Source organism: Erpetoichthys calabaricus, chromosome 16 (genome assembly GCF_900747795.2).
Source record: "Erpetoichthys calabaricus chromosome 16, fErpCal1.3, whole genome shotgun sequence".
NCBI lineage: Eukaryota > Metazoa > Chordata > Cladistia > Polypteriformes > Polypteridae > Erpetoichthys > Erpetoichthys calabaricus.
This window is the reverse complement of record NC_041409.2, coordinates 22,282,059-22,305,424: the sequence shown is the minus strand read 5'-3', so window position 1 is coordinate 22,305,424 and position 23,366 is coordinate 22,282,059. Positions and strand designations below refer to the sequence as shown.

At 36.3% G+C, this 23,366-nt stretch overlaps 1 protein-coding gene across 1 annotated transcript in view; it reads right to left on the bottom strand.

The window, feature by feature from the left end:
* dph6 (diphthamine biosynthesis 6) overlaps positions 1–23,366 on the bottom strand; it is a 357,108-nt gene that overhangs the window by 123,880 nt on the left and 209,862 nt on the right. The window contains exon 12 of the mRNA XM_051919800.1: positions 19,391–19,565. Coding sequence (XP_051775760.1) covers positions 19,391–19,565 — 175 coding nt within the window. The remainder of the gene's footprint in view (positions 1–19,390; positions 19,566–23,366) is intronic.

Sequence of the window (23,366 nt, the reverse complement as noted above, 5' to 3'; positions counted from 1 at the left end):
ATAGATCTTACCCTAAGTACATTTTAGACAAATTTAGAAAATTATAAAGTCTTTGAACAATGAACAATTTTTAGTTAAATTATAGTATGGTTGACCCCTACTGAACTACATTGTATTTTATGAATGGATAAATTCCATTTCTTTTTAAAAAGTTTACTGAAATTTTTAAAAAGAACAAATCACAAAACATCTGATTTTTTTTCACCTTCTTTGTATAGATTTCAATTTTGCAATAAAGGTGGTATGAGTTCTGACAGGCTATATATAGTAAGAGCTGACTGAGCAGAGAAGCCAAATAAGGTTGGGGTACCAACATGGTAATGTCGTTTGATAAGGAGTTCAAAAGGCAACCGGTAGCAACTCAAGTAAAAATATTTTCTTTCAACAGGACAATGAACAATGAACAATTTTTAGTTAAATTATAATATGGTTGACCCCTACTGAACTACATTGTATTTTATGAATGGATAAATTCCATTTCATTGCTGAAATTAAACTGAGAGTCCCTGTTCCCATCGTTCCCTAAGGTGATTAAGGAGTATGTTCCTTAAAAGTTCTTGATATACTCTGGAGATGCTGTTTGAATCTTCATTCATACTAGCAACTATCATCTCATGGATAGATATACGTAAAAAATGAGAGGCTGGGTAAATTACTTTTAGATAAATTTCTAATTTTTACACAAAAAAATGTGGATTGCTGGTAGATCAAATCGAGAGCTTAATAGTTCAAAAGATACAACTAAATGATAATAACAAGGTCTCTAAATGTCATGATCCCTATTGTTTTCAATAGATTGAATATTGCATACTGTAATGAAGGCTGAAACAGTCAGGCATCATGTACAGGGGCAACAGACTAAGTGTTTCTCTGCCTTAAAATGTATTGTATATTGGTTCCTTATATTTAGTAACTAGCAAAATACCCACGCTTCGCAGCGGAGAAGTAGTGTGTTAGAGAGGTTATGTAAACATATACATACATATATACATATATATATATATACATACATATCTACATATACATTTACACATATCAACATATATATACACATACATATACACACATACATACACACACACATATACATATACATACATAAGTGATCCAAAGTCTCGTTTATACCTCGTGTCTTCTCATTAAACTTGTATGTCGCGAATATGGTATTGCAAACGCCAGCGGGAGCATTTCTATAAACTTAATTTAAACTTACGGTTTACACCGTGCTTTGTTTCCGCAGTAGCTGCACTTATGAATATGCTTGTATGCGTCACTCGCTCGCTTCTTATTGTTTCGCTGCCTTCTCAATTGTGTAATGAATGGTTTCTTCAGCGCTCTTTGGGGCTCTTCCTTGTTTTCTACGTACTGCATTCAGAGTCAGTTCACGTGATTATGTGGGAGGCGTGATGACGCGATACGCAACTCCACCTCCCACGGCCATCGAGCTGAAGTCTATTACAGTATATGGACAAAAAAGAGGTTCCAGTTATGACCGTTATGCGTAGAATTTCAAAATGAAACCTGCCTAACTTTTGTAAGTAAGCTGTAAGGAATGAGCCTGCCAAATTTCAGCCTTCCACCTACACGGGAAGTTGGAGAATTAGTGATGAGTGAGTCATTCAGTCAGTGAGTGAGTGAGTGAGTGAATGAGTCAGTGAGGGCTTTGCCTTTTATTAGTATAGATGATGAACCAGTCGGATAATGGTAAATTAAAGATAATTATGAGTGTTAGTGTTGACTACATTTAGAACATTTAAAACATGATCTCCCTTATATTCCTGACCAAACAGAAGTAGATTGGAAAGAAAGAGCTTCTGAGTTCGATGCTGGCAGCTTCTCAAGTTTGCCGTTTTGAGTAGAGAGCTGCTATTATTGCTAATATTATACAATAAAAACATACATTTGATTTACGTCTGTAATAACTGCTGTAAATTTATAGTGCTTGTCAAAGTTAACATTCACGCTCGCCCCGATCTGACACTGCTGTTTTCAAATAAAGACGTGCTATAACAGAGGTGAACTCAGATCGGAGAAAACAGAAGCCATCCCCGCAAGAAATGTCCCCTCACACATAAGAACAATGCAGCTGCACCAGGCGTAAAGGCGAAAGTCCGGCATCATTCTGCCAATCACCTGTCCTTCAAAGAAACAGCACGGCTTACAGAGCTCGCCAACGCTACACCGTCCAGATCTAAACACTAGCGTGGTGTATGTGCCCAAAAAAAATCTAACTGCATTCTCGTACCATTGCTCACGTACTAAAGTGTCAGCAGGTATTTTTCGTGGCATTACACGTGTAATTTGTGAGCATGCCCTTGACGATCAAACAGAGGAAGTTCTGCAGTATACTTGTGACTTTATGCTGTAGGAAGATAAGTAAATAAAGTAAAACTAGTAAAACTAAAAAAAAGACGCTAACTTTGACAAGTACTATACATTTACAGCAGCTGTTACAGTCGCAAATCAAATGTATGCTTTTATTGTATAATATTAACAATAAGAACAGCTTACTACTCAAAACGTTTATTTTGGAAGACATTAAGACTCGAACCCAGAACCTTATGAGTTGGAGTCGGCAGCTTTAACCAGTATACTACCCAAGAAGGCAGGACAGCAGGCAGCACTAACCTGGTTTCTTTTTCTTCGGTTAGAGCCTTAGAAAAAAGAGCATTTGTTCTGTTATGCTTTTATCTTTTGTGAAAGTGTATAAAGATATTTGGAATTCAGGCTTCACAAATTATACACTTCATGCCTACATTTTGCCAATTATTACTAAAACATGAAAAACGTTTGTTTTAACGATCTGTTTACTGTGCATAGATCGTTGTAGACACGGAACACACATGAAAGGCAAGTGTTCCAAATAACGATATAGTATTTATAAAAGGTGTCATTTTGCATGACTTCTCACTCTATACAGCTCTAAGCAACTGACAAGTAGGTAAGCAGACTTGAGCTGAGAAAACTGTGTGCCGGTGGGGGGATGTGATAGCAGACTGCTTGCTGTTTGCTGCTTATCAACATATTTAAAAGACAAAAGACGCTGACGGAGAAGTGCGAAGCGTTTTAAGGTGGGATGGATCTACGAGTTTTTTCGTATGCTCTGGTAATTCTAGTGTTAAGCTAGGCACATGGGGGGTCCCACCTGTCAGTTTACAGTAAATAAAGGACGTCCATGTTTGAAGTTCATTTATAACAAGGGTGCAAGATCTTCTTTATTTACTAAGCGCTTTCCACAACAATGGTGAAAATTTGCATTATTTTATTGTATAAATATTTGGATTCCCAGGAAAAACTGAAATTTAGTTAATGCCATGCCTCCTTCAGAGATATACAGTTGGGGAGCATGTTCTGAGCTCTAATGAATAACAGGAATAATGGGAACGGTGAATGGGGAAACATAGTCTCTGTCTCCTTCTCCTTTTTCACTTAAAGAGTAGAAATCGATACACAAGAAGACTAAAACTACCATTTCTGTTCTGTTCACAAAGTCCCACCTCTTCCACCCAAACATGTACTTAAGAGATCAAGAGTTGGTCTCGTTCATTGTTGATGATGGAAGTTTTCGGGGGAGCTCCGTTAACAGCAGTGTTATTTTAACCTTTTTTAAATATATCATTTTGAGATATCCTGTATTTATTCATCCCGAGGGTATTTAATAATACCACATGCAAGTACAAATAAGCATGAGTAGCAAACAAATGGCTCAGAAGGAAAGAAAAAGATTAGGCAGCAAAAGCCCAATCAAAGTTTAAACTTAAACCAGCCTCAAGTTCACGGTATGGCTTCCTAGACACTGACCTGGAACAGATGGGCGAAAGTACAGACTTGACAGGACCTGAGACGGCAGCATCGGCTCCTGCTGAGAGTGCTAGTGGGAGCAAAACTGCAAATGAGGCGGGCAAGGAGCATTCGTTGACTCCAGGAGGATCATTGGAGCCGAGCATGGCTTTTTCACCCCCACTGTCAACTGTCAACTAATTTCCCTCGTGAGTCTGTGACATCATCTACTACTGAACTCACAACTCTACCTACGGAGATGAAGGAAGATCGAAACGCACTCTCCTCGCTTAAGGTAATGATCGTCACACTTGGTGGTGGGGGGAACATTAATGATATAAGGTGAGATGCAAAGAATAACAATAGAGAAATAAAGAATGAAAAGAGTGAAATAAAGAATGAAATAAATGAAATAAGGACCAAAATAAAGGTCCTAAATGAGAAAATGAGAAACCGCATTAGGATTCGCCTGATCTCACTCCATTCGTTTTCTTCTTGTGGAGTTATCTTAAGTCGAAGGTATACACACACCGACCTCCAAACCCCCAAGGACACTATTCACCACGAAATCGCTGCTATTCCCCTTGAAATGGTCGAATGAAATGGTAGAGTGCCGCGGAAACAACTGCGAGTCACACAAGATTGAGCTATATGCACCTGTGGCCGATGGGTGATGCAAGGGACTTAAGAAATGCAGGGAACAGTATATCTTGGCCACTGACCTGGCCACGACTATGCCAAACAGTGATTCGTGTATGTGTGTATATACACACAAACACACTGTGTGGGTTACAGACTTGCATAAGAGAGAAGGAGGAGAGTCCAGGTTTCCAAGAAAATCAGCTTTATGGTTTTGAAGAAAGCAACATTTTCAAACCATTTATTCAAACGGAAGCTATTACTTAAGCATGCGCAGCATACAAGTAGTGATGATGACTTCCTGTATTTGCTCTCTTCTCAGATTAAAAGAACAGATAACCTTCCTGAACAGGAGAGAAGACAGTAAAGTGAGCACTTGGTCAGGTCAGTGATCAGTTTTAAATATTCCCCTCATCAACCAAAGGGCGACAGACACGTTACGTGTTGAGCCGGAAAACTTGCAGTTGAAGTGGCAACGGACAACCAATTCCTTCCTGTTTCAGTACACAGTGCAGTTGGGGGGGTGCCAGGGTCTCAAAAATTTCACACTCCCATCCCTAAACTTTGTTTACAGCAGTGTGAATGAAGCAACAGTCGTAGCCAATCTTAGTACCAACGTCTGGAGAACTGGAACGCTGGCAAACTTAAAAATCAAATGGTTGGAAGCTAATAAACCACCTAGTGAGATGGAAGTTTGTACCTTCTGCCTGTAGAGCCACTGGAGCAGAGCATGATCTTTCACTAGGGTAAACCACTTACAGCACAAGTAATAGTGCAGCACCTCTATGGCCCACTTAATTAAGAAAAACATTTCATTTCGGTGGGCAAGTAATTACATTCCCTGGGGAGCAATTTCCTGCTGAGAAACATGATGAGATGTTCTTCCCACTCAAACTCTGAGACAGTACAGCCCCCAAACCAAATCCACTTGCATCCATCTACAGAATGAACTCCTTAGAAACATACATATTCCTCGGGACCGGGTAGGATAACAATGCAGCTTTCAAGTCACACAAGGACCTTTCACAATCATTGGACCAGAGAATGTTGTGGTTCTTCCTGCCTTTCATCAAGTCAGTTAGAGGGGCATCTCAATGTGCAAAATTCGTAATGAACCAAATAACCAGCAAGACCGAAGACAAACCTGCTTCTGTGTTTCCGGATGTGGATATGCAAGCACCTCACCCACCTTTGTTCAACTGAGGTATAATCAAACCATTCCCCATAGAAAACTATGAATAATGTGTTTCCAACATATCTAATTTACACTTCTTACGGTTAGCTGTCAACCCAGCCTATCTCAAGCTGTCAAGCACTATTTGTAGGTGGTCGAGATGTGACTGACAATCATTAATGAAAATTACCACATAATCGAGATATGCTCCAGCATATGCGGAATGGTGCCAAAAATCTGATCCATCATCCACTGGAAAGTTACAGGCATACCATGAAGACCAAATAGAAGTCCGGTGAAGTCGAACAACTCATCCGGGGTGGCAGACACGGCCTTCTTGTAACTGGTTTCCTCCAGAGGTACTTTCCAGTTCCCCTCTGTGAGATCCAGGTTGGAAATATACCAGGCTTGCCCAAGTTTCTCCAGTAAGTTAACAATATGCAGTATCAGGTATACATCAAACTCTGAAACCTAACTCAAGCGTCAATACAAAACCGAATGAGTCATCCAGTTTTGGAACCAGAACAGCTACACTGCACCATTTACTGTATATACTTGTGGATAAGTTCTCCTGTGGAATAGTCGAGACTTGATTTTATCGTATAATTTCTGGTATTTTATAATGTTGGTCGTATAAGTAGAATGCGGAAAACTCACGCTATTGGTCCAAGAAATTATGATATGCTAACGTCCACCTGAAAGAGTAACCACGGAGCACTGCCTTTTTTTCTATGTGGGTGCGGCAATGCGCTGTATCAGTGTGTGCTCCTAATCTCTCTCTCTCTCTATTGTGCCTACATGACCACACAGTAATACCCAAAGTATTCCAAAGCAACGTTTGCACTGATGTGTGTTTTTTGTATCTCACACCCTCATGAGCCTTTATCGTAAGAGCATACCTTATCTACAATGGAGCATTCGATCAGAGGAAAATATGAAGCTGGTTTTAAATTAAACGTTGTTGAATTAGCAAAAGAAATTGGTAACTGCACTGCTGCAACAAAATTCGATGTGTCTGAGAAACTGATGCGAGATTGGAGGAGGCAAGATGATGTTAAAAAAAAATTAAGTGTTGCATTTTTGAACGGTGTATAAGTCGGATCTGACTTTATGATCGATTTTTTGGATCACAAGACCAGACTTATATGTGAGTATATACAGTACTTTTACTCTTGGGAATCACTCCAAAATTGAGTATCTACATCACCTCACCAAGTATCATAGCCCTCTGTGGATTCTTGTTTTGTCTGTTTTGGGTGTATGGACTGTCTGGTGCCTTCCTGCTGCATGAAGACTGTCTGAGGATTTGTTGTCATCCTGCAAAGAAAGGAGCACTTCTGAACCTATTCACATGTCATCATCTCATCAGGAAATACCGGTAGGACTGATCTTTACATTCACATACAGCGTCCTGATCTCTGGACTATCTACCTCCATCATTTCATTTCATCAGTTGCCGTTTTTCATTGACTTCATCATGTGTGTTTTTTGTTATTGTTGAATTTTTGTTTATTGTATATAGCCATAAAGGGAACTGGGGTGGGATTGTTGTAGTTTGTATAGTTATATTTAGTTTATTATTGTTTAATACAGTCTTCAATTTCTGTTTTATTACTGCTTGCTTTTTTGTCTCTGTGAGGGAATGTGTGTGAATCGGGCCAAGGCAGGGTGCATTCCTGGGATCCCCACCATAAAAATAAATAAATCACAGTCAAAGGCGGTGAGAATCTCAGCTGGGTTTTTTAGTCCGCTACAGCAGTATGATCTTAGAATTTTGTTCATGAAGTCTTCTGTAAATAGTAGTCTCTGGCACATATACATCTGTATCCTGAAGACTGTTTCTGATTTGCTAGACAGGCATTTGGGGCTTTTTCTTGACCATAGTGAGTATTCTTCTGTCATCAGCAGTGGAGGTCTTCCTTGTCCTACCAGTCCCTTTACAATTACTAAGATCATCAGTGTGTTCTTCCTTCTTAATTATATTCCAGAGAGTTAATTTAGGCAGTCCTAAGGTTTTACCGATGTCTCTAATGGTTTTATTCTTGTTTCTCAGTTTTTTTGACTTTCACTGGAACAGCTCTTTCTCCTGATGTTGAACAGCATCGACTACAGACTCCAAAGGGTATAAGTAAGCTGAGGTATCATATGTTTGCACTATTGGTGGCGGGAGGGATAGGGTTACACTATGTATAAAAAGTGTTGCAATTTCTACATAGTGTGACTGAATTGTTTGATTTGTAATTTTAAACTGCAGAGCAGAAGGGTAGATCAAGTAAAAATCTGTCATTGTCCCATATTATGGAGGGCACTGCTCATGATTAAATGTTAACATAGTATTATATAGACCAGGGGTTTTCAACCTTTGTTCTTGACATACCACCTCCAGGAACTGAAATACTTCAAAGGACATCTTTTGCATTTTAAATTGTTAAGTACTGAACTCTTGCCACAAACACAACTAAAAGTGCCATTTCTTAACTCCAATCCTTTTCCCTAATATTTTAGCAATTGATTACAGAGAGTTTTTGTGAGTTTGCGCATGTCTTTCTGTTTTTTCTATTTAAGCCAAATGGTTTTTTATTGAATTATTTTTTAACTAGTCATTTAGCCCGTTACAATAACGAGCGCTAGAACAGTAGTGCATAAACATTAGTAGGAACAGTCTATATTAAATGGCAAGGGACTTTGACCTCATTCTTTTTGTTGGTCGTATTTTTCTTTCTTTCAGCCTTTCTTTTGTTGATGTTTACTTGCTGAGCTGACCGTTCTTCGTGGGTTGCCACCGTGTATTGTGTGTCTTTAATTTTCTGTGACAGTAATACTGTCTTGTATGTCTGCTGGTCCGTAATATACCTTTAATTTTCTCTGGCGGTAATACAGGTGTGCGCGTCGGTAATATGCCTTTAATCTCCTCTGACAGTAATACTGGCTTGTATGTGGTTGTGATATGCGTCACTGTATTGTGTACCTTTAATTTCCTCTCGCAGTAATACTGGTTTGTATTTCCGTAAAACGCCTGTAACTTTCTCTGACAGTAATATCGCGCATCGCACCGTGCCCCGCGGATGCGCACTTCACCAGAAGACACACACACACGGACACCTGGACGCACACAGGGATTTTATTAAAGAGGATGTGTGAACAGTAGCAAGGTTTCACAAGGAATTTTAGTATGCCTAAAATTTCCATATTTTTAATTTACAAAAGTTATACAGTTACATATGACTTCAAGTACAAAAGAGGAAAATAACTTGTCTTCTAACATTTTATAGGGTCATTATTGTCAATGTTGGGTTTCAGTTTTGATAACTTCCACAATTCTGCTTCTGCTATTTACTTTTAAAGATAAGATGAAGGTTACCAAACATTGGCAACTCTGAATGAAATGACAGCTTTCTTCTGATGTGTAATAATAATAATATTAAAATGAAATGTTAGATGTATATTTTATTATTAATAATTGTTAAAATTCATGTTTGTTTTTTATTGTACATTCTTCTGCCTTATTCTGTAAATTTCTAAAACTGCCCTAAAAATGATGGCGCACCAAACAAGCTCACTAAAACTAAACATCCTAATGTTGGAGGACTGGACCTTACAGAGAGATATACAGACACATTTTGCAGCCTGCTCGTGTGAGTAGTCGAGTCAAGTCGGGGAGCATGCGCTAGTACAGTGCATTGCCGCACCCACTACACGACAAAACAACTCGGGATCCCGGTTGCCAACCCCCCCAGGCAGACACGCAGTCCAGTCCCACTCTCTGGAAAGTGACCCTCTATCTGCCACAGCCAGGTGTTAATGTGGGTGACCCCTTGGCCTGGTCCAGCCACTCGGGTCCCCAACAAGATCCCCAAGAAGATCTTATAAGCTGAATCACTCTCTGGGAAACGCGCCACATGGCTATAGAAGTACTTCCAAATGGCCACGTCATGCAACTGGAAGTGCTCCCAGGTCCAGCATAAAAGGTGCCTGCTGCAACACATGGACAAGTCAGAATTGGAAGACTGTGGGTGACACTCATTGGAGGAGAGAGAACTTAAAAGTCTGTATATTGACTATAATTGTAATTGTTTTGAGTTGAGTGTATTAAAAGTTCTTTATTTTAGAACCACAGTTGTGTTGGGTCATGTGTATCTGGGGTTTGGGGGAAAGTGGCACCAGTGACATGACGTGTATTGAGGATTTGTTCTGTTCTGTGTATTGTATTGTATTGAACCCTTCTTTTGACACCCACTGCACGCCCAACCTACCTGGAAAGGGGTCTCTCTTTGAAATGCCTTTCCCGAGGTTTCTTCCATTTTTCCCTACAAGGTTTTTTTTTTGGGAGTTTTTCCTCATCTTCTTAGAGAGTCAAGGCTGGGGGGCTGTCAACCGGCAGGGCCTGTTAAAGCCCACTGCGGCACTTCTTGTGTGATTTTGGGCTATACAAAAATAAATTGTATTTTATTGTATTGTATTGTGACGTGGCTGAGCAGAGTAGAGTGGTGGCTCTCTGGCTGAAGGACCTGGGTTGGTAACTCAAAGGTTGCCATTTCAAATCCTGGCAGAAGGAATGCTACTCTCCACTGGGCCAGTGAGCAAGGCCCTTAACCTGCAATTGCTCCAGGGATGCTGTACAAATAGCTGACCCTACAATCTGACACCAAAACTCTCTGGAGGGTAAGTTGGGGTATACAAAAAATGACAAATTCCTAATACAAGAAATTGCATACGGCAAATAATGGGTTAAAAATCATATTTGGTGCAGACATTTTGTTTAAAAAATATTATGGTAATCAAGGGCAGATGTGCAGCAAGTTACATTGTGGACATGAATGTACAAAGGTCAAGCAATTTGTTATCTGGATCATCCAAGATTACAGATACACAAAGACATTTTCAGTAGTGTGTCATACAGTTTTTCTCTGGTTTGTAGATCTGTATCCCTATTCATTTCAACTATGAATTTATGTTCTGATTTTTGACTTATAAGAAAGACAGAACAGACTCCCAGTTACAGAATTACGCTTGAAGTTTCATCCTCTGGTCTCACTTTAAAATTCACCTTTCATCTGCTATTTATTTTTAGGGAAATGTATGAGATGACTTTTCTTCTTAAAACTGCTTTCAGTGTTACCCAGAATGTTTCCAAAAAAAAAATCTAGGGTGGCATTTGTCTCTAAGAAAATATCAATTTGTGTGAAAATAAACTTTAAATAGCTGTCATCATTTAGCGTTAAAGGGAATTGCTTTATATATTGATTTTATATGTTTAAATATCTGAATGCCAAAATAGGAGGTGTAGGGTCAGGGATAACAATGGCTACTTATGTACTTAAGATTTAACAGCAGGCAGATAAATAGATAAAAAAATTAGTCAGTGACAAACAGAAAGAATATTTTCCCAAATATAAATATAGAAATTTTCATGGGTCAGACAGATTAAGATCCTTCATAAGATGTGCAATTATTGCTACAGTTTTTGATATTATAGTTGCAGTTATAACCCATTTACGTCTGGATTTAATACACATTTACACTTTTCAGACATTTTAATGTTATGAGTGCTCAAACTGGGAACTAATGTGAGTAGCATAAGCAAGAACCCTTTATAATATACTGTATTAGCCAGAATTAATTTAGATTTGTATAGATTCCCTGCCACCATAATATATTGCCCTTCAGAGTTGGTCACTACATCAATGGCTAAATATGGAACTGTTTTGTGAATTAAAATTCCCATGCCTCTGGTTTTCTTTCATAGAACGAAAAATTTGATCAAGCAAGCCTCTTTTTAGCCAAAACCAATTATTAAGTGTCTCTCCTGTAAAAAAACTATCTCAACCCCTACATATGCGAGAGATGATAGAAGGAACCTTAAGAGGATTTTTTTTCTTTCTTAAGTTCATGATTGGTATTGTTTAATATTTCAGCTTAAAAATTTATTCATTGATCAAAATTAGATTGTTTCCACCTTCTAGTGAATATTTTCTGATATTAGATGAAAAAAGAGAGATGCTTTAAATTTTAGTTTTATCTCCAATTATGAATCTGTCATTGCAAGGCTTTGCAACCAGAAAAAGAACAAATAAATTACAGAATTATATAACGGGGGCAAAGAAGTAATAACTTGCTCTTTCTTTTTCCTTCCCAAACCCCTCTCCCCAAATAGAACTAAGAGACACAGCATGCCAAAAACACACAGATAAGACGCAACATATTTGAAACTACAATTAAACTTTCAACATCTTGCCGTAAAACATTTTTTGTTTTCTCTGAAATTATATCAATGTACCCACGATAAATAAAAACAGACAAAATTAAACTTTTGGGTTTCTATTGTGAAAAGATAACGTAGCTTCTAGTTTACAATTTGAGACTGTTACAGGCACAACTGGATTTATTGGGTTGATCATTACTAGCATAAAAGGCACATAAGCTTGCATTTTCATGTATCTACTAAAAAAATATTTTAAGAATATAACACACACAAAAAAATTCTTTCTAATGTAAAATGATATGTAAAAGCAAAAAGAAATACAAGTTGAAGCCACATTTATAAAGGTACATTTGAGATAGAAACAAGTCATTATGGTCAAAAAGTAAGTTTCTCTTTTTTAAGCTAAATTCAATTTAATAATGCTTTTTAAAAGGGAGTTTTTGAAATTCCAAAATTTTTGCAGCGTATTGTAATTGATACAATTCAATGAAACTTTAACATTCATGTCAAATTTCCCTGAAGAATAATGTACCAAAATTCAACAAAATCAGTTCACCAGAAGCTGTGATGTTTCATTCAGACAAACTGACATTACGATGACAGTAAGTGCTTAGCATTTTATGCAAGCTCACCTAAAAATTACTGAACTTGCATGCTTACTCTCACCATACTTGAAAGTAACAAAAGAGAAGCACATGCCAATATGCTAGTGTGCAACTGGGTACCAAAGAACATAATGTGGGAATGTGTATTGCTTGTCTTTTCCCTAATAAGAGTGTGATCAATACAGTACTACTTAGTCCAAACAGAAAGCCTTGTTATAGCTCCACTTGTGTATTGTAAGAATGACAAATATATATGTTATTTATTTTTTGCAAAATAGTATACCAGTATTTGTTAGAATGGATATGTTTTATTTCCAAAAAAACACCTTCACGCGTTTGATTTGCAATTAAATTCTACTTTTTTATATACACCCTATAAAAAAGGACATTTCATATTGATTCTTGCGCATAGTACTGAATGATATTTTCATGTAGCTTTAGAAGCATATGTCAAAGGACTATCAGGAAATTTATACCCAAAATGTTACAGATGTTGACTGTTATGGTTTGCCTGCCATCATTATGGTGAGTTGGACATAGCAAAAATAATAATGATATGTGTTCTTTCTGAAAATCTATGGAATGAGGTTCCCATGATCATTCAAACTGCTCCCAGTCTACCAATGTTCAGGTGTCTCTTGAAGAAAAATCTCTTTACCAAAGCTCCATGGGATTTCTTAGAATGTCTAACACTCTGTTATCCTCTTCGATAGCTGTTTTGTCAGACTGTTAGTTTTCCTTCGAACTAACAATAGTAATGAGCTTCTTGAGCTGTACTAAAATTTTGTTTTCAACTACTTATCACCCTCCTACGAGATGGAAAAAATGACTTGCTTTGGAAATATAATAAGTCACAGATGGAACCTGCAATCTTGTCATTTTAAACCTACAGTAGGTTGTTAGGCACTAGACTACAAAAGGATCTTAAAAATATTTATAAAGAAAATTATACAATGTTTTTGTAGAATAAACTGCCGAAAATTACATCATTAAGCCAGGAGCTAAAAGTAAATACCACAATGCTAGTAAATTTAAGACTCCTACAGAGGTCAATTCACGGGTTGTTTTTGAAACTGAACTATATAATTCAGGAAGCCATTATACATCCCTGTGAACATAACATCCCATGATTGTTCTTGTCTGCCTGCTCAAATAAGTAATATATGATTAATGGGGCCCAAGTCTAGCAGAGCTTTTCTCCAGTTCCCTAATCATCATTGCCACTGACAGGTGATAAGTTCTGATTCACTTAAGCACTGGGCAGACTACATATTAGGCCTCCCCTCAACTCCCGAACCTGATATCAAGGATTAAAGTGTTTTTTTTTCTTCCCATAACTAACAGGAATCATTGCAATTGGATGTCAGACACTTTTCTAAATTTGTATCGTAATTGTAATTGTTTAAATGTTAATTTCCTTTCACACTGAAGTGGCAATCTAACTTTACCATTTCAGCAAAACTGTCTGTATTACCGACTGTGTTATAAAATGTTTTCCACATACTAATAATCAAACTCTTGTACTATGTATTAATAAATATGTGTAAGATTCTTAAAAGTATATTAAACTATGATTAAGTAAAAATATACAGTATATTGTTGATGCAATAACAAGGTTAGTGATATCTTGAATTTGACATAATGCAAATTGAATATCCTCTTAGTTCCAGGAACATACAATATGTACAGAATATAGTGGAGGTAAGGAACATTATGAATGGACAATGTAAATGATAATTTCAATGAAATAAAAACCTTAAAAGCTACATAGTTATGTGTGTATATATATATATATATATATATATATATATATATATATATATATATATATTTATATACAGTCATATGAAAAAGTTTGAGAACCCCTCTCAGCCTGTATAATAATTGACTCTCCTTTCAACAAAAAAGATAACAGTGGTCTGTCTTTCATTTCCTAGGAACATCTGAGTACTGCGGTGTTTACCGAACAAAGATTTTTAGTGCAGCAGTATTTAGTTGTATGAAATTGAATCAAATGTGAAAAACTGGCTGTGCAAAAATGTGGGTCCCCTTGTCATTGTGCTGATTTGAATGCCTGTCACTGCTCAATGCTGATTACTTGGTGTAATGAGCTCGTTAAGCCTTGAACTTCATAGACAGGTGTGTCCAATCATGAGATATAAAGGTATTTAAGGTGGTCAATTGCAAGTTGTGCTTCCTTCCCAGCATGGAATCCCCAAAACAACTCTCAAAAGATCTGAAAACAAAGATTGTTCAGTCTCCTGGTTTAGGGGAAGGCTACAAAAAGCCATCTCAGAGGTTTAAACTGTCAGTTTCAACTGTAAGGAATGTCATCAGGAAATGGAAGGCCACAGGCACAGTTGCTGTTAAACCCAGCTGGTCTGGCAGGCCAAGAAAAATACAGGAGCAGCATATGAACAGGATTGTGAGAATGGTTACAGACAACCCACAGATCACCTCCAAAGACCTCCAAGAACATCTTGCTGCAGATGGTGTATCTGTACATCGTTCTACAATTCAGCGCAACTTGCACAAAGAACATCTGTATGGCAGGGTGATGAGAAAGAAGCCCTTTCTGCACTCACACCACAAACAGAGTCGCTTGTTGTACTCAAATGCTCATTTAGACAAGACAGATTAATTTTGGAACAAAGTGCTTTGGACTGATGAGACAAAAATGAAGTTATCTGATCATAACAAAAAGCGCTTTGCATGGCGGAAGACGAACACCGCAATCTAAGAAAAACACCTGCTACCTACCGTCAAATTTGGTGGAGGTTCCATCATGCTGTGGGGCTATGTGGCTAGTTCAGGGACTGGGGCCCTTGTCGAGGGTCGGATGATTTCAACTCAATATCAACAAATTCTTCTGGATAATGTTCAAGCATCAGTCACAAAGTTGAAGATACGCAGGGTTTGGACATTCCAACAAGACAATGACCCAAAACACAGTTCGAAATCTCCCTCTGCATGAATGCCTTTGTAGAAGTACAATGTTCTGGAATGGCCGTCACAGTCCACTGACTTGAATGTCATCGAAAATCTATGGGATGATTTTAAGCAGGCTGTCCATGCTCGGCAGCCATCAAAATTAACTGAACTGGAGAGATTTTGTATGAAGAATGGTCAAAAATACCTCCATCCAGAATCCAGACACTCATCAAAGGCTATAGGAGGACAGCGTCTAGAGGCTGTTAGATTTACAAAAGGAGGCTCAACTAAGTATTGATGTCATATCTCTGTTGGGGTGCCCACATTTATGCACCTGTCTAATTTTGTTATGATGCATATTACATATTTTCTGTTAATCCAATAAATTTAATGTCACTACTGACATACCACCTTTTTCCATAAGGCAAGTCAGATATTAAAAGGAAGTTGCTACTTTGAAAGCTCAGCCAATGAGAAACAAAAATCCAAAGAATTGAGAGGGGTTCCAAACTTTATTTTATTTTAGAAAATATAACAGTAATATATTATTTATATATTATTTATATATATATATATATATATATATATATATATATATATATATATATAAACTAAAACTAAATAAAAGTGCCAGAAAAATAATTTCTGAAATTTGCAACTATTTTCTTACTTTGAGTAATAATATTTTCAAAACAGATTAAAGAGTCTTATTTGTTCCAAGGTTAATTATCCTCTTAATAAACTTATCATACAACATACATCTTTCTTAACTTACTGGATATTTTATACATTTCATTTTTCATTTGTACAATCACTAATGCATTTTTTGTATTAGTGAAAATTACCATTTGTTCTTTTGCTGCAGTTGATAAGATCCTTTCATTGTTTCCGCTCACAAGCTGCGTGGAGATACTACCCACTGTTCTTGCCTCCAGCACTTTAAATTATTGGTGTATTATTTCATGCATGCCCTACTCTTTTATCAATTGTGTTTGAAGTAATGTTAATAGACTAGAAAATTGAGACATTTATGAAGTATAGACTGTGTTTATGAAAAAATCCATAAAATATGACATAGAGGAGGCAAGATAAAAGCAGGTTTATAATAGATTACTGCAAAAAGTGACTGTCAAATGCTGACAACTGACTCTTTTTAGGTCAGTAACCATTATCTGATAAATTTGTGACATTACACTATAATGAAGTTAAAACTCCTAATTAATATAGATAAATAGAAAATCTCTGAATAAAAGCACACAATCCAGCCTGTACTACTGAAGTCTGATTTTTTTTCTACCTACAATGCATTATTTTACCCAAATAATTAGAGTGGATTTTGTAATCTAGTAGGATAAAGAAGAGAAGACTATTCCTAAATATTTATAGTACCTTTCCTGGTATGAGTACGTTCTTGTACTGGAAAAATGAGAAAATAAGAAAAGAAGAAGTAAATAAACAAATCTGTAGCAGTCCGTTTCTTTCACTTTTTTGGCTTTCACATATTACCTAACAATACCCCAGGAACCACAAATATTGGCAAGAAATCCCACAATCTTACTAAGGAACTCTATTTCCATCTGTTAAAAAAAAACTCTACTGGAGGTATCACTCCGCAGATTTTGAAAATCACACTTTACTCCACTAATTAAATGATTTATTAGAGGCTTGGAACAAAGGCATTCACCAATCTGGCTCACTACCAAGATATTAAAAGGTCACCAAAACCTCACATTATCAGTTCGATATGTTTAGCCCTCTCTTTTCGATTATTTAAATTTCACTGAAGTAACAGACTGGTTTGTCTCAAACATTAATTACAAATGTCAGATCTAGTTTTCTCCAGAGGAAAAGTCCATTTTGGCAATATCCAAATACTCAAAGGAAATTCAATAGCAAACACAGTAAAGCTTTTTAGACAATAGAAATCTGTCAGTGCCAATTAGGTGTGTTAAAGAGCTCCTCCCTTTATACAAAATCAATACATGTAATTTTTAAATGAAGTTTGCTCCAAGCAATTTATTGTTTATTGTAAATCCCCACGTGTAAGGATTTATAATGCTGTTTCTTCTAATAAGAAGCAAATACTAAACAAAATGCCTAACGCTTAAATATGAAAACTATATTGCATTACAGCACAATTTACTGTTTATTAGGTGCAGTGAAACAAACAGGACTTTATCAATTACAATAACTAAATGCAGCACTAGGGAAAATGTATTAATAAATTAAATTGATTTTGCTTTTATTTTGAAAAAGGTAAAACTATGTTTATTATAGCTAATAACGTTGAAGCTTGTGCCTGGTTTATGCAAGGCAGCTACAAAGGCAGACTAATTCCTTTCTTTAAAATATAAAATGAATCAGTAACCATAAAACAATGCCTAGTTTAAACCTAGCAAAGTTTGATGATATACTCCAAAATATACGTAGATACAAACTGATGAAATTCAATATCTGCAAAAGATGAAACAGTATAAATAAATACATACATACATAAAAAAATAAATAAAAACAGGTTTGTAGTTCTTGATTATAAGACTATACCTACATAAAGTAAACCATTATTATACCATTTAATCATATATACTGTATACAGTATATACAATAAACATGTCAAAATTGCATCAAAACATAATATTTAAATGCTATGCACTGTACAGGCCAAATTTAAGACTACTAGAGTACAAATTCTGGGAAGCAAAGACACTATTAAGGCAAAGAGATTATATTATCCTGTCATTTTCTGTGACCACCCTTGGAGTCATTCTTGACAAATGCCTGACATGTGAATCTTTCGTCTATGTTGCAGTAAAAACTTAATTTTATCCTATAAGAAGCACTGCTCACAGTCCAACTCTCTGGACTGAATGCTACAGTGCTTTGATATGTTTTTGCAATGTTTCATTTGGACTACAGCAGCTCTCTACTGCTTGTATCACCAATCTGTAAATCAAAAATTGAGATCACATTACCTCTTAGATGACTCTGGCCTCTTGTCTGGTATCAAATCATTTTTAATTCCAAGTTACTGACTTACAAATTGGTTTGTTCCAACACATCAGACACTTAACACAGATTACACATTATAAACCTGTAAAATATTTGAGAGCTTCTGATGCTGGCCTCAATACTTCTCTAAAACTCCACCACGCAACTGTCAGCAAATATTGATTCATCTTTGTGCCTCCTAATCTAAGAAATTCTCATTCCAGGTTTATGTCTTTAGTGGATTCTAATGTTCAAAACTTGGATGAAAATTCACCTGTTCTCTTTTAGTTTTTAAGTTTTTATTTCATTACTACTGTCCCATTACTTACTGCATACATTTTCATGGTCCCATGGTGTTTCAAAGAGATTATATGGTCCTAATATCTCTGCATTCTATTAAAATTCATCTAGTCTTAATTTGTCCATTAATCTTGACACCCTACTCTGTAACCTCCTTGGCAGTTGTACCCTAGATGTTATTTCTGTAGTTCTGTTTGCTAACCATCTATAAGTTCACACAAGCTTTTCCTGGTGTTTATCCAAGCTGTAATTTTTTATATTTTTGGTTTACCATTTTCTTGATCCTGAGAATATAAACAGTGAAAATATTACAATGTACTGCACTTTTGTGTACAAGGTAAAAACTAATTTTCTAGGCACTATTACTTTGACTCATCTGAAAAACAGATTACAGCTCAAATCAAATTTTATTTGTCACATATAATTTATACATACAGTACAATATGTAGTGAATGGTTAGGAGTTTAGGAGAAATTCACACAAGTATCTAGAAAGTTGATGCGATGCGATTGGATGGATGGATGGATGGATGGATGGATGGATGGATGGATGGATAGATAGATACTTTATTAATCCCAAGGGGAAATTCATGGTCATGCCAATAACACAACTGAATATGGGTCTATTCATCTAAGACAATCTAGGTAGTTTCTTCTGTTATTCTAAGATCATTGTGATGAATATGAACAGAAATATTTATTTTGATACTATTTAATTCTTCAACATTTTTGTACAGTGCATTACTGAGCTTATTATACAAACAAAACTTACCTTTATAGCTTGACTATAAGGTCCAATATTAGCTGGAGCCCAGTGTGATACACTCTGAACATGCATAATTTGCTTCTGGGGAACCGAAGAGTATACATGGGATGTTTCATAACTATGTAAAAGGCAGTCAACCTTCAGATGTTCTCCATCAAACATAGGGGCTTCAACACAAACCCTTCAAAGAAGAAACGATTGCTATTAAAAGTTTGAATTGAAGGGACCCGGCAGTATAAAACTGTCAAAATGTGAACACTTGTAAGGCTCTAACAAGTAGGAAAGTAGTTTCCTAGGCTATAGGTTTAAAAATGAAAAATGAATTAAGCAAAAAGTTAACGTCTAACATTTTTGAATCATGTATAGGCAGATTGCAGTTTTAACTGCCTTAAGAATTAATTTAAAAAGCACAGCATATGTAACTATCCTATCCTGAAATATTTTTTGCATTGCAACACAAATACATAGGTTACTAACATTCTTCTCTTGTGATTATCAAAATAAAACTGTTTTACTGTTGTTATGGTTTCTAGTTGTATTAATAAGTGCTGCTTTATTTACATTAGAATAGAGAGAGATTAGAGAAATTATTACAATTTGCTAAAGGCCAATCAAAAAATAACCTGTAAACTAGAACAAAAGGATAAAGGATGTAAAATGAGAGACATTCCTGCAGTAATCATTAAATCTGAGGATACTTACCTATTTTTCTTAATTACTATGATAAAGGAAACACTAAATATAAGACAAATCTGACAAAATGACATAACTGTTTTGTTAATTGTAACATGAATGATAAACACATATGTTTATTTCAAAATTGCATAACGCTAACACTTATTGCTCATTAAGTGCCCTGCCATGGCATTGTTTCAATTTTTATTTTTATTTTCAAACTCAAATGTGCATTTAATAGATAGGTAGATGTACTTTATTAGAGGTCTGAGACGCAATCTGATTAATTGGATGGTTACCTACCAGGTAACATGTGTGGTTGGTCGGCCAGTCAGCAAACATCCGCCCCGTCCTCTCAGTTGTGAGAAACAAATCATAGATGTGTTATACAGATAATAATATACCAAATAATATAAAGAGTAGACAACATGTGTTTCGCCCTATTAACATTGTGTACTCTTTGTATTACTTGGCAGATACTATGTATATATATATATATATATATATATATATATATATATACACATACACATACATACATACATACTGTACATACTTACATACATACATACATACATATACACACACACACACACATACATATAGTGTGGCAAGGTATGGTAATGACAGTTTGAAACTTGCAGTATGAAAGTCTGGCACCTTTTATTGGTCTGGAAACACAAAACAAAGTCAGTCAGTCATAGATTTTATTTCAGTCCAGAACTTGGGAGGTGGATATAAAGGAAGCATTAAGCTTACAGTATAAAATTAACAAGAGGCAGTGTATTTGTCTTAATTAATGAAAGTTAAAATTGAAAAGATAGGACAAGGAAGTGTCATGAGGCAACTGAGTCCTTAATGCCCTTCAAAATTTTCCTGTAATTTGAGGCTGTAAGATCATATAGAGAGGCAGAGATGTTCACACCCAGGTATCTGAAAGCCCTTGCCCGACGTATAGAGGGAAGGAGGGAGAACATATTCCAGTTGATTTTGTAGCCAGACAGGTTATCAAACAGGTTAAACACTTGGGGTAGGTCAGAAGGCGCACTTCCTAAATATAACACAGGAAAGCCATTTTTTGGGTGTAAGGGGGGAGAGAATTCCAAATAAGTAAACAGAATAATAATAATATAATATATTATATAATATAATAATAAATATAATAATAATAATATATATATATATAATAATAATAATATAATAATGAATAAAGGGTTTTAACTAAGTTGATGAAGTTTTCCCCAAAGACCGTATATTGTCATTTGCCTGCCAGGACTTAATGAAACCTGTTTGATCAAGTTTAATTAATTTATAAATCACTAACTATAGCCAATGAATAAGTACTTTAGTCAATAGCTTGATGTCTCAGTTTATTAATAAAACTGGCCAATAGTTTGCACATTCCATAGAATCTTTTCCTTATTTGGGCAGAAGAGAGACCATAGCCTTATTAATAGATGGATTAGGGTGAGAAGTGGAAATAGTAAAATTCAGCATATGAAGAGCAGACCAGACAGCAGTTTCCAAAAAGCAGAAAGAAATTCTGGGAGTAACCCACCATGATCCAGAGATTTCTGTGTGCTCATTGAGTTCAAGGCCTGTATCATATAGTCATACATGCTTGTGTGACTGGAGAGTATTTAAAGATATGAACAGGAAACAAGAAGTCCTAGGATCAAAAACCAGGAAATCAAGTTGCTAAATTTGTCAAAACCAAAATTAAATTTGAGAATCAAACATGAGGCTGAACAGATGGTGCCAGAAAAAGTAAATAACAAAGAGTACAAGAAAGTCTTCAGAATTCATCCATTATATTTGAAAACAAAATGGCTGTCTAAATTGACCTTATAACCCTTACCCATAATTGATGCTGAGGTTGTGATATCTATGTCAAAATAGTTGCTTCCATAAACAGTACAAAACGTGTTAGAAATGGCTCAAAATAATTTTTAACTCCATAATTACAATTTGGATCTAAAAATAAATGTTAGAAATTGATTGCTCATTCTTCAAAATGTCAAAAATCAACACTGAAGGGTCAAAATATCAATAAGTCAAAGTTATAAATAAATTTAAATACATAACAGAATCTGAATAATTTATACAATTGAATACAATTAATAGTTAATTTGTGATGAGTTCATCACCGATTTAGAAAAACAGGATATGATGTGAATACAGTAATCCCTCGCTATATCGCGCTTCCACTTTCGCGGCTTCACTCTATCGCGGATTTTATATGTAAGCATATTTAAATATATATCGCGGATTTTTTGCTGGTTCGCGGATTTCTGCGGACAATGGGTCTTTTAATTTCTGGTACACGCTTCCTCAGTTGGCTTGTCCAGTTGATTTCATACAAGGGACGCTATTGGCAGATGGCTGAGAAGCTACCCAACCACAGTGCGTATTATGTATTAAATAAAACTCCTCAAAGATATTGTGAGCATGGGGGCTGTTCGCACCCCTAGAGGACACGGCCGCTCCTCAAAAAACGCTGAAAGATTACCTTCACAGTGCTCCCTTCTTTGCTGGGCTTACATGTGGCTGCTTTGCAAGCAATATGCTTCCCGCATGGTGCTTCGCATACTTAAAAGATCAAACAGCCCATATTGTTTTTTGATTGTTTGCTTTCCTCTCTCTCTCTCGCTCTGACGGAGGGGGTGTGAGCAGAGGGGCTGTTCGCATACTGGCCTAGAGGATACGGATGCTCCTCTAAAAAATGCTGAAAAATGCTTGATCCCTTCCTCGCAGCTACTTTGTCCAGCGGTGCTTCACATACTTAAAAGCCAAACAGCCCTATTGATTTTTGACTGTTTGCTTTTTTCTCTCTCTCTCTCTCTGACGCGCACTCCTTTGAAGAGGAAGATATGTTTGCATTCTTTTAATTGTGAGACGGAACTGTCATCTCTGTCTTGTCATGGAGCACAGTTTAAACTTTTGAAAAAGAGGCAAATGTTTGTTTGCAGTGTTTGAATAAAGTTCCTGTCTCTCTACAACCTCCTGTGTTTCTGTGCAAATCTGTGACCCAAGCATGACAATATAAAAATAACCATATAAACATATGGTTTCTACATCGCGGATTTTCACCTTTCGCAGGGGGGTCTGGAACGCAACCCCTGCGATGGAGGAGGGATTACTGTAAATGAAAATTAGTTCTTCGTGTAAAATGTACTGTATACACGGCGGACCTGGGAAACATCATTTGCTTAAACATTGCATGGACAGCAGTAAATGGAAAAGCAAAGTATCTTAAAGGATAAGATATATAAGTAGTATATGCTCAAATAATAAGAATTGCTTTCCC